At 38.4% G+C, this 12807-nt stretch overlaps 1 protein-coding gene across 1 annotated transcript; it reads right to left on the bottom strand.

Annotated features, from left to right (window-relative positions):
* Positions 1-7892: 7892 nt before the first annotated feature.
* Positions 7893-12554, bottom strand: LOC133716062 (glutamate receptor 1.4-like). Its single transcript, XM_062142797.1, has 5 exons — positions 11906-12554; positions 10279-11570; positions 9432-9735; positions 8522-8871; positions 7893-8407 (listed from the first exon to the last, which is right to left on the bottom strand). Exons 1-5 carry the CDS (start codon positions 12183-12185, stop codon positions 8042-8044), a joined length of 2592 nt encoding a protein of 863 aa, XP_061998781.1. The 5' UTR covers positions 12186-12554; the 3' UTR covers positions 7893-8041.
* Positions 12555-12807: the final 253 nt, after the last annotated feature.

The following is a 12807-nucleotide window of genomic DNA, read 5'->3' as shown; positions in this document are numbered from 1 at the left end:
AGAAAGCGTGATGAGAAAAAGAGATGGCAATCTCGCCTTATGGCGCAAGGCTTCTCACAAAACGCCCTGGAATCGACTACGATGAGACATATTCTCTCGTAATGGATGTCATTGCACTCCACTATCTTGTCAGTTTGGTAGTTTCCGAATAACTGAACATGCAACTTACAAATGTGGTCACTACGTATCTATATGGGGATCTAGATACGGAATATACATGAACGTTCATGGTGAACTTCATCTACCCAAGTTAAGTGGCTCTAGACCGCGGAGCGTGATTACGTGCATTTTTATGTACGTAATCGCTACTTAAACACTGAAAATAAGTTAATCCTTAAGTCAATTATTATGTAATTAATCTATTTTTATTTATTTTGTAGTAAATAAGCGGAGTTGCGGAAACGAGATAGAATGACGCGAAAATGGTGAAGATAGAAGTTTCCGACAAATGGACGAAATTGTCAATGCCTTAATTAAGTATTGGTTAATTAACCAATTAACTAAGCAATCATGCTTTGGTTAATTACCCAAGTAATTAAACGTGCATACATGAAGAAAGTTTGGGTCAATTAGCTAGCCATTGCATAATTGTACACTTGACACGTGGCAAACTTTTCATTCACTAGCCAAACCAATCACCACGTGATCCTCTTTTCTCTTACAAGGACCAGACCATTTTCTCTTTCTTTTTGAACCAATTACCCGCAGACACATGTCCCTCTCTCCTCCAGGATTCTCTTACGACCAGCCACACGGAATGAAGACCCATTCTTCCTCTTTCATATATATAGACCAGACCCTAATTATCCATTCTCTATCATCTACAGCGCCGCACCACAAAACAGAGGCAGCCCTTTGGGCTGCTCTCTTTCCTCTCCTCTCTCCATTTTCCAGATTTTTGTTAGTTTTATTTTAGAGAATTAAATAATTACTCACCCAAATCTTCAAGGATTCATCAAAAGCCTCTACCTCTACAAGATTCAAGACTTGGGGTAATTGTGGGAGTTGTAATTCAAGACTAGTCATGCTAGGTTTTTAGCTATTTGTGATTATTCTTGTTTTCTCCTACACTTCTCTACTATTTTTCCTTTTTTGAATTTTGTATATTTGATGTTCATAATTATGGGTTGTGAGTAATTTTCTTGTTGGGGGTTAGGGTTGTGTGCCCTAACCCAAATTTTGTGTAAAAGATGTTTGATTTAATGTAATGATGCAATTTTTATATGATGGATGCTTATATCTATTTTTGTTGGGTTAAAATGCATGTCTAGGAGCCTAGTCAACTCTAGGGTGTGTATTTTGAGCATGTCTAGGACGGAGTTAGAGGCTTGACCCCCTCTAATTCCTAAGCTAGAAACCTTCAATTTCGTATTCGAGGGGTTATAAGCATGGTGATTTACACCCGTTGCGTGATTGCGCGGGTGGGTCGCTTAGTAGTCTAATTCCTCGATCTCTACGCCTCTTGATGTGAATTAGGGACCCTTGAACCGGCTCTAATTCATGTCAAGTGAGTTCCTACGGGCCTTGAACCGGAGTAGGAATACCATGAAAGGGAATTTCGGTCCTTGAGCCTTGAACCGCCTTGGATACGACTACCGCCAAAGTAGGAGATTTGCATCTACATTATATTAGCTTCCGACACATAGAATTTGGGTGAAGGAACCTCTCTAACACCCGACATTCCCATTTATTTGGTTACACTTTTATTAATTTATTTTCATTTTTATTAATTGCTTTACATTTCATTATATTTTTGTTAATCTAAAATCATCTCTCAAAATATTGAATTTCGACTCATTGTAAATATTCATCACTAGGCTCTTAGTTTTGATTAGGCTTTGGTGAAAATCAAAGCCGAGCATTGCTAAGGCTTGGTGCCTTAGATTAACATTTTTATTTATTTATTTTTCTTTTCTTTTCTTTGTTTGCTAAGTGTCTTTATTTCCGATTACCCAAGGATTGTGGGTTAGCCACTAATCCCCGTGGTACGATAAACTTTGGGCATAATATTTCCCTATCTTGACAACGATACGTACGCTTGCGTAAATGTGTATCAAGTCAGAGCGCGTTTACAATAAGATTGAAACGCTCACTAAAGTGACTACTTGATTGGGAAGGGATATGCCCACGTGTTTCTATAACAAGTTTCGGATTCTATCGTGGTTCATGTTGGACATGATCTTCATTGGAAGCCCTTAAAGAGTTGAGGGAAACCGCTGAACATTTGAAATCCGAGTTTGAGATGAAGGATTTTGAGAGAACACGATTATGTCCTGGTTTGGAACTTGAGCATTGTGTCGATAGATGCTTAGGCATTTTGACAAGGTCAAACCTTCAAGCACCCCCATGATTGTCAGTAGTCTTGATCCTGAAAATGATCATCTTCATCGAAAGGATGATGACGAAGATGTGCTAGAGGCAGAAATGCCTTACTTAGTACAATATGCGCATTATTGTACTTAGCTAAATGCACAAGACCAGACATCTCATTTGCAGTAAGCTTGTTAGCTAAGATATAGCTCTGCGCCAACGCGACGCCATTATGATTGGTGTAAAAGATATCTTTCGGTACTTGAGATGTACGATTGATATGAGCTTGTTCTATCCCTACAGAGAGATGATGGATTCGGACCCATCACACACCAGGAACGCCGCCAACACTGGCCTGCGTCCACTATCCCCATCACAAAAAGACATGTGTTTTGGAAGGTTTTGCTGATGTTGGGTATCTTTCTGACCCACACAAAGGTCATTCCCAAACTGGTTAAGTGTTCACCATGGGTAAAAGACCGTGATATCTTGGAGGTCTATAGAACAGACCCTAGTCGCTATATCTTCGAACAATGCAGAGATCATTGCTTTTCACAAAGTGGTTCGTGAATGTATATGGATTGGATCCATAATTACGCATGTTCGAACAATTGTGGTTTGAAGTCTACTGCAGATGAGCCTACGAGCATATAGGATAATGCTGCTTGTTTTGAAGCAATGCTACATCAAAAGCGACCACACTAAGTATAATCAGCAACAACAGACTCTCCTCAAGATCAAAGTGAACTAGGTTCGATCTGAGGACAGTGTGGCAGACTTGCTCACTAAGTCATTGCCTAAATTCCACTTTCGAGAAACATGTTGGTAGCATCGTTTGCGGAAGTTATCCGAACTCCAATGACCGTAGTCGTCAGGGGGAGATGCAGACATCAAGGGGAGGTGTCTACATGTATGGTCTCGAAACGTGAAGGGTGTGTTGTGCTCTTTTTCCCCTTCGACCGAGGTTATTTTTGTCCCACTGGGTTTTTGTTACTCGGCAAGGTTTTTAATGAGGCAACGAGAGAAGCACCATGTTTGGGTGACACAAGGGGGAGTGTTCAAGTAAATCCAGAATATGTGTCTGGCCCAAACTCGAGGTTACTTGCTCTAGTTGAAATAGGGTTTATATTAGAGATATTCTCGGAGAATCTTAGGAGATATCCAATCAATGTACGATTATGTTTTCATGTACAACTCTATCTCTATGCTTGTAATCCTCTATATAAAGAGGCCCCTATTATCAATGAAAGCACAACTCAATTCTCTCCCAATTTAGTTTTCCTTAAACATAATAATAATAATACGTAAAAAGAAGAAGAATAAGAAGAAGAAGAAGAAGAAGAAGAAGAAGAAGAAGAAGAGGAAAAAAGAAAGTGATCACGGCAGAAGGTTAGAACCCTTACCTTAAATTCAACCGAAGCCGGAGACGCGGCGCTGAGTGGTGCAAGGATCTGCGGCGGTGACGGCGAGGCGGAGCGCTGGAGATGAGTCGCCGGAGCTACCGCGCGAGGGAGAAGCCGGAATGAGAGGATCCGGAGGTAGAAACAACTAGGCGCGACGAGGAGGCAAGGATCGGGTGGAGTCCGGCGCTGAGGGCGTGGGACGTGGTCGCAAGCAGCAAGGCAGACCGGTCGGAGCTGTTTCCGGCGTCATCAAGAAGCGGTGGTGGAGAATTAGCCGAGCTCAAAGGCTTTTTATGGGGGAAACACATCAAAAATCGCGGAACAATCAAGGATGACGCTGAGAATCTCGCCTGTGGTAAAAGCTCGGAAAATTTCTGGCCGGACAAAGCCCAGGACGGGTCGCGGCGGTGTCAGGCATGAAACCGAGTCGAACCCGTGTCCGAGTCGAGGAAAGCTCGGGTCTGGGTGGGACTGAGCGATATCCGGGTCGGACCCGACCCACGTAAAGGAAAAAAAGACAAAAAGGAAAAAAAAAAATATTTGGGACAGTGGTCTGGACTTGAGATGGGCCTCAATGGTTTGGATCTCAATTGAGCTTTGAAGACATTCTCTTAAGGCTTCTCCTAAATGTGGGTGTCCAGAGGGAAAATCTAGGGTGTCCATAGGAGAATTCGAAGAAAAGCCATGAAGGAAAACTCTAGAAATTTTCCCTTGGGATAGATTCCCAAAGAGAAAATTTGGGGGCATTGTGGGGGTAGTCAACAAATTTGACCCTGCAATCAAAGCAATTAAAGGGAAGTAATGACAATAATAAACATGGCTATTACTGTAGTAATAAATTCGATGATTAAGGCGGCACTTAGTATAGCAATCATGGCCGCCAATAAGTGGTGGTTATTGCAAGAGTGAATACAGCCTTAATGGTGGCTTGTCGTCCAAGTACAAGAGACTTGCCATGCAAGTTTACTTGTAGCCCAAGTTGTAAGTCGCCTATAAAAGGAAAGCAGAACCACTAGGTATGGCATCGAACTCTAATTGAGACTTCTATACTTGACTCAGAAAAATACTGACTTAGGCATCGGAGGGTTTTTTGCAGGTACCCCCCTCCCTCTCTCACATCGACGGCGAAGAGAAGTCTCTGCTTCCTCGTTAAAGCCAAGAAACGAAAGGAGGTTACGTAGGAAGATTACGGAGGGAGGTTATGTAGGGAGATTATATGGAGCGGTGACGGAACGGAGAGAGACTACGGAGAGAAGCTACGAAGGGAGGTCGCGGAGGGAGCTTGCATAGGGAGGATACGAAGGGAGCTTACGTAGGGAGACTACAGAGGGAGGCGACGGAGAAAGGTTACGGAGTGGAGAGAAATCACAGAGCGGTGACGAGTTACGAAGCCAAGAGGAGTCTTCGCTTCGTCAACATCAAGTCAACGACGAATAAGAAACCTCTCGATTGTCCCTGATTCAGCTTCTACTCCAGTCCACATTAATTGTTGGGTAAAATTCATAATCGGAATTTTTCACCTCCAACAAGCACCCATTTCTATGGTGTGATAGATTGGGATTGAAATCTACATACCAATGAAAAGTAAAGGTTTTTGACAAAAAAAAAATAATAATAATAATTTTTTTTTCCCTCTTTTATGCATTTATTGGTAATTTGACATGAGTTGACAAAGTCAACTATAACTTGGAAAAAAAGAGAGGTCCAAGTGCCAATTATGGAGGTATGAAATCAATAGAAGCTCCCTATTGGAAAAACATCTTATCTTCCACCGTTTCTGTGAAATTTCTCTAATATCTTTGTCGGATATATTAATATTTAAAATATATTATGTTAAAATGAAGAAATATTTGCCAAATTTCTCTAATATAGTCAAATATTACGGATATATTAAATATTTAAAATATATTCCGTTAAAATGAAGAAATATCGGTAAAATGTGAGAAGAGGGGAAAAATTCAAAAAATTACTCAATTATTCATAAAGAAATATACGTTATGGAATATGGAGGTTATGAGGGAATGTAAAATTTAAGAACAGATTCTAGTCAAGAAATGACGTAACAGAGAGGCAGCACAATCTGTTTGGGAAAAATTCCTCGAGCTGAAATCTCTTAAGGTGGAATGTGGGTGAGATAAAACCTCTTAAGGAGGATTTGAGTGAGACGAAATTCTCTCAAGGTGAATATGTGTGAGAAGAAATCCCCTCAAGACAAATATGGGTGAGGAGGAATCCCCTCGATCAAGTAGAATCTGAGTAAAGACAAATCCCCTTAAGGTTACTCAAATTCCCCTTGAGGGGAATCCGGGTAAGGAAATATCCCCTCAAGGCGAACTTGAGTGAGGAATTATTCCCTTGGGAGAAATTCGGCCAAGAAGAAGTCCCCTCAATTATATGAAGATTTTAATCTATTAAAGTACCACATCTGATGTTGCTTCAGTTGTCTTCAATTTTGACTCTATTAGTTTAGGCACAGAATGTAATGGGATCTCAAATGAATCTCATGAAGGCAACAATCAATATGGCTATAACACTTATGGATATAATGAATGTGGGAAGTACATGACCGGTCATCCAGTTGGATTCATCCTTAATATTCCTTTATAGGGAAAACAATCGGCAGCTCTAAAGAAATCTATGACTATCATGTTCATCACTATAATTTGTATTATATGTGTCATATATATGTATTGGTCTTATCATTGTACTTTTGTAGACCAGTGAGCGTCTTCTCAACCACCTAGAATCTCTTTTTAGATATAGATGAAGTTGACATTTATATTTATTATATATAAATATAATAAAATGAATTTTTTATCATAATAATTTAATTGAGCTAAGTCCAAAATAGTTATTTCGTGTTTAAATGGGATGTATGGGGATTAAAATTTGTTGGAGGGGTAAGTAGGAGTGTTTTGGTTAAAATTTGGGCATTGGGTCAAGGCTTCTTTCCTTTAATACTCATCCCCTTTTTTACTAAGTATGGTAAAGAGTATAAAATCTCATGCTTTACAGTCTTCTCATGCAACATTCCAATATATATAAGATGTACATGGACTTATTGTATCAATCAGGGCTGTAATTGGCTCGAAACATTTCAAGTTCATTTCGTGTTTAGCTCATTCAGCTCCTGTTTGTACGTGAAAGAAACAAGCTGAGCTTAAGTCAATATTAAACTCAATAGGATAATTGAGCCGAGTTCAAACTATAGTACATTAGACTCGTAATGCTTGTGAGCAGCTTGTATATCTTTAGAAATTAATTAACTAAGTTGGTGCCCAGCTCGTTTGCTAAAACTTTGCAGACCAATAGAATTTTTCTAATTTTTCAACATCTTGCATAGATAAATTTAAAATTGAATCAAATTCGAACTCGTTCCACAATTGAGTCGAACCGAGCCAAGCCCGAGTTTGAAAAAAAATAAAAATAAATAAACAATCAAGCCTAGCCTAGTTTGAGCTTAAGTTGAGCTTGATGTACTCTTTAATTACGCAGCTTAATTTTCTTGATAGCTTGTAATCTTGTTTGATATGTAGAGTATGGTATGGGAAGTGAGGTCTAAATGTATGGGAATGTTTACAGTTTTGGCATTCTTTTGTTAGAAATGTTCGCCGAGAAGAGACCTACTGACCATATGTCTAGTAACAGTTGAACCTTCATAATTTTTTGAAGATGGCTTTACCTGCGAGAGTTACAGAAATTGCAAATTCACTACTTCATCCAGGAGTCGCCAATGACACTTCGGACGAAAAAATAGAGTGCTTGATACTTGGAATTGGAATTGTGTGTTCCACTGAGTTCCCTAGAGACCGGATGGCTATCAGTGATGCTGTATCGAAATTGCATACCATTAAGGACACTCCCTGATAGAAAGTTTTGCTATTATTTTTCATGTTGGTCACAAGCTTCAATTATTTCTTGTTCTGTTTCATTTTTGTTGTGTTTGCTTGTAAATTGGTCCTGTTGTTTCCCAGAATGAATGATCAATCATTGATAAAGCATTAATATTGATCAAATTAGTTATGTTACAAATTCGTCTTCTCTATAAAAATCTGTCCCAGCCCTCTCTCTCTCTCTCTCTCTCTCTCTCTCTCTCTCTCTATATATATATATATATATATATATATATATATATATATATATAGCTCAAAAGAAAAAAAAAAAAAAAAGAACACAGCAATGATTTCCACATTTTCCAGCCAGCCCGAGTCCCAAGACAATCAGAAGTAACTAATCATGAATGCATTATACAAGTATACATAATATTGGGAAAAATGTATTTCACTGCGTAAAACAAGTTAATTAAAGTCCCATAGAATCAATTAGTACTATGAATCCACTATCTGTGTATTGATGTGTTCATCTGCATTGGATACTTTGTTAGAAAGGGACCTTCTTATAAGTTGCATTAGCTGTCCTCTACCCAGGGATCTAGCTGTGCTAATCTTTAGGACATGCCATCTATCTTTGAGGGACAAAATGAAGAATAATATAAGAGCAGCAGCTGAAGAAACGCCAGTAACAAGGAATACACCTAGAAAGCTGCTGAGGTTAAGAGTACCGGGATTAGGACTATTCACTGCATCTGAGATCTGAAACCAGGCCTTTTCCATCTCTAAAAGCTTTCCTTCTTCTCTTAAAATTTCAATTTGCCTCGACATGTCACGGACTAATTTAGAACCTTTAGGAAAAACCTGAAAGCAAAAAAAGATGTCAGGAAATAATAAGATTTTAATGAGTATTACATGAAAATTGTTGCATATAATGAAAAACTAAACAATGCACGTGTGACTTTTAGGGTGACTCACAAAGCCAAAACCATTGGTAGTTAACTTGTGTTTAATCATGGAGTAGTCAGCAGGATACTTTGCTAGGAAGATTTTGAGGTATGGGATCTCTTTGATGATAGCAGAAACACCACCATGCTTACTTCCTCTTGATAAAGCATCAGCAAATTGTTCGACTGTATAATACAACTTAGGCTTCGGCCCTCCAAAAAACACAAGGTCAGCTATATTGTTACCTCTTGAGTTTAAATTTATCTGTTTAACTGTCAGCATTGATGCTAAAGTTGCAGTATAACTGGATGTCAATACAAGCACTACAAAAACCCAGACGATCGTGACAAACTTGGCCAAGTTGTTCAACAACTTTTCCCCTGCAGCACTAGACAAATTCAGTTCTATAGTCTATGCAAGTTCAGAATTAAAACAAACTTGTATGATTTCTAATCATCGCCATTCGGCTACAACCAATAGCAGATTATAAACCTTAATATCCCAAAATTGAAGTCCGCGCATCCATTTGAATGGTTGTAAGCTCATTTAGTTGAATAATTGTAAGCATCATCATATAGATTTGAGTCATGAACAAAAGAAATCATTTTGATGAATATCGCATGTAAAACCAGAAATAAGAAGAAAAAAAATGTCACTTCTCATTCCTTTCCTGATAAATCAGAAACTAATGAGATGGATCTGTCACAAAAGGGTACTCAACTTTGTTCAACAGTCATGCTTCTAAATTTTATTTAAAAAAAGTCATGAATTTCAAATAATGTCTCAAGTCTTCATTCTTATTCAAATCTATCACACATGGTGACAACTAATAACAACTAGAAATCAAATCACGAACAATATTCCAAAACATTGAGTTGAGCATTGGGCAGCAGGAAACTTGCAGAAACTAGAAGAGGTCAGATAGAGCTAGAGCACTTACTATGAGAAAACACAAGGGTTGAGAAGGAGAACCAGAATATTGTTCCAAGTTGCTGCGATGTTGATCCCTGGAACTCTTGGTTTGCAGGACGCTCAATTATCCACACAACAAAACCCGTTAGGATAAAAAAACCACCACTTGTCATCCAAAGATTTGCTGACAGAGGTTCCAAGAAAACCCACATGTTTTCCTTTTCATTCCGTACTAAGATTCCCACCCCCATGGCAGTAAATGGTATTGTAAAATCAACATACAAAGATCTATTCGATGTGATCGTCGTATCTCCAGCAACAGCATCATATGTCTGGTTTGTATACATCCCAATTTGTGGTAAGTAAATACACAGATCAAACAAGAACTGAATGAAAAGTAATTAGACCTACAAGGATATAAATCTAGACTCAAAGAAGCATAAAAATTTAATGTCAACTTGAAAACTTAAAGTCAACAAAATGTTCTTTTCATGGAAATATGAAACACACCACCAACATGACTTGATACACTCCTATATTTGATATAGATCTTAGTATCTATATAATAACCATTGGTATATTTGCATAATGATAACTTACTAGATTTAATCAAGTGATAGAGGACAGAGGTAACGATTTCAATGTGTTAACAATTTTCTTTAGCATTTAGCTTTCCTCTCACAGTCTCATGGTCAGGCATGTTTGTACTAATATAGAGAAGAAGAAGCAAAAGAAAAAGAAAAAAGAAAAAAAAAACATGGATCTAGACAACTGGAATACTGATATAGGAGGCCACATTACATTGTTGCAAACAGTTAATCAACATAATATGAAAACAACGTGATATAACTTTGTGATTTTCAAATCAAGCATACCTGTAGATAAACCTTGTAAACCAGATCGTCATACCCCCCAACTACCGAGGAATTCTCAAATGGAATAAACTCATAATGTACTTTATAAGGCAGTCCTCTAATTGCAGCTTCGAATACGTCTATACAGAAGCCTGTAACATGAGGTCTATTGGTTTGTTCATCATGCTCCACACTCACAAGTTCCTTGAACCCTATTTTTACTGGAACCCCAACTTTTAGTTTAATTCCACTCAGTCGCCTTTTGGAACTTCTCGAGATGGTTGATGATCCTCCAGGCCATATGATTGTTTCCAGATGGTTTGTGGAAAGTGCATTCCTCCTGTTACTAAGTGGGAGTGACTCTTTCATGATTTTTTCTTCTTCATAAGGCCAAAATCCAACTCTTCTCACCCCTGTTCTGATTACGTTCACTATCTCAAATCCACTTGAAATCAAGTTCCCATTTGGATATCGAACTTCACCACCTAAGCCTTTAAATCTAGTTTGCAGAATCTCTCTAAAAATGTCAACTCCATGCTTGGAGGATCCAGTAGTAGAACTTTTGATTCTTGTCCTCTCAACTGCTTCTGATAGAGCCCAAGTTGCATCATATGCCCAGATTCCATCTGCACTTAACTCCCTACCTAGTTCCATATCAGGCTCCTCAATGTAAATTTTTCTCCTGATTCTGGAAGTAAGTTTGTGGAGGTTGGTTGAAGCTGGAATATGAGACTTGAAACCCAGCACTCCTTGCATAGACTCAATGACAGATAAGTCCATGGATTGCAAGAAATTCATACTAGTTGATGTCATAATCCAGGCATACCCTTCTCTCATCATTCCTAACTTTTTTACATTTAAGAATAGGCGAGGCATGAGCACATGGGAAATATGCACCACAATTATCCTAGTCTTCAATGTCATGAGCTTGTGGAGCTCCTCAATGATTTGTTGATTTGTTGAGGAGGCAGATATGGAACTCTTATATGAAATATAGACATTTTTCTCTTGGAAAGAACTAATCAAAGATGGAATGATGTTGTGTGCATATTTTGTGCTCTCATATAGAAGGATAACATCCTTCCATTTGTATGTTTTAATAAGGGAAACAATTCCCATAACCTGAGAAGTTTCATCCTGTCTGATCTCAATGAAGAAGGGATATCTATGAGTCAGAGGAGGAGAAGGAATAGGTTGAGACAGAGACAATACTGGGACTTCAACTCCTCCTAATTCTTCCAATAGGTCTGCTTCCATTCTTGGTTCTGCACTAATTATTGCTTCCACTTTGATGTTATCCAACAGACTAACAGCTGCATTGGATAGCAAGTGGAGGGTAAAATGATTAGGAATTTGTTAGAGCTAACTATTGATTCTTTATACACATAAGTGCATAATAAGAATGCAAAAACAAGTATATAAGGACTGCAACTCTCTGCTTGTAGTTATTCAAGGTTAAAAAATTCTGAGCCGTTTTTCCATTTCCCCTGTTTCTAGAAACCATTTGGAAACATTATAAAAGTTTTTGTAAAGATGGAGAAGAAAACAACAAGAAAGTGGCGATAGATATGAATGAACGAGGGGTGCGCACGCGCACACACACACACACACACACACATACACCCAGTCATAATCAAGAATAGCTTACCAGCTGATAGAGCATGTAGAGCTTTTCCATGGGAATCCCTACTGTGGAGAACTACTCTTGTGCTGTAGTTGTTGTGCAGATTGTAGAAATCAGACAGGGCCATTGAAATGCAACTGAGAACAAGTTTTGCTTCCCTTGATCCCATATCAAGAATCACACCAACGTCAACCTTGTCCACAACACTAGGACTGTTGTAATGCACTTTTTCATCAACTTCAGCACACAAGAGACCCAGGAAGCAAAATAATATGCAGAGTGAAACTCCATACATTTGAGCCATACAGAAAAACTAATCTATTGTTCTTGCGCAGTTTAGCATGAACCTAATCGGCGAACTATATGTGTGTTGTGTGTGTGTGTGGACAATATGTGTATACTAGCTAGTTTCAACTTTCAACAGATGCTATATAAAGAGACAAAGGCAAGAAAGTCCCGTATTTAAGGACCTTCATGGAAGCAAGTTTACACCACGGCATTTGAAAGCGTGCATGTTGCCTGGTTTACATTACTTAGAAAGACCAGTCACTTAAATTTGCCAACCATCATATCACTGTAAAAAGCAAACAAAATGAGGTTCAAACCAAGATTTAAACAAGCAAAGAACTGTTAAAGCAACACTCTTATGGCCTTTGGTGAACAAATGTTTGCCTTCATACAACTACAAGGGAACATATATATAGACATAGTTACCCTTTTGTTTCTGGGTTATAATAGTCCAAAAAAAAAAGGTTTGAAAATTCAATCTATAATTTCTTGAATGTATAAAATTTCAAACATTGAACAACTAGGTGATTGGAAGATCAGTACCTTCCAGAGAGCTCAAATAAAAACAATAATCATTAAAGAGACAGAGACAGATAAGATTAAAATTATTCTCCGGCGACTAAGTTGAGTCGTTTTCC

Source organism: Rosa rugosa, chromosome 6 (assembly GCF_958449725.1).
Source record: "Rosa rugosa chromosome 6, drRosRugo1.1, whole genome shotgun sequence".
Classification (NCBI taxonomy): domain Eukaryota; kingdom Viridiplantae; phylum Streptophyta; class Magnoliopsida; order Rosales; family Rosaceae; genus Rosa; species Rosa rugosa.
This window is presented reverse-complemented; position numbering and strand designations above follow the sequence as displayed.

Excerpts from the sequence above, each read along its gene's own strand:
- LOC133716062 (XM_062142797.1), bottom strand. The coding sequence starts at position 12,185 with ATGGCTCAAATGTATGGAGTTTCACTCTGCATATTATTTTGCTTCCTG. Across the intron at positions 11,571-11,905 it reads TCTACATGCTCTATCAGCTG|CTGTTAGTCTGTTGGATAAC; the intron begins GTAAGCTATTCT and ends TATCCAATGCAG. Across the intron at positions 8,872-9,431 it reads AACCCTTGTGTTTTCTCATA|GGGAAAAGTTGTTGAACAAC; the intron begins GTAAGTGCTCTA and ends CTAGTGCTGCAG.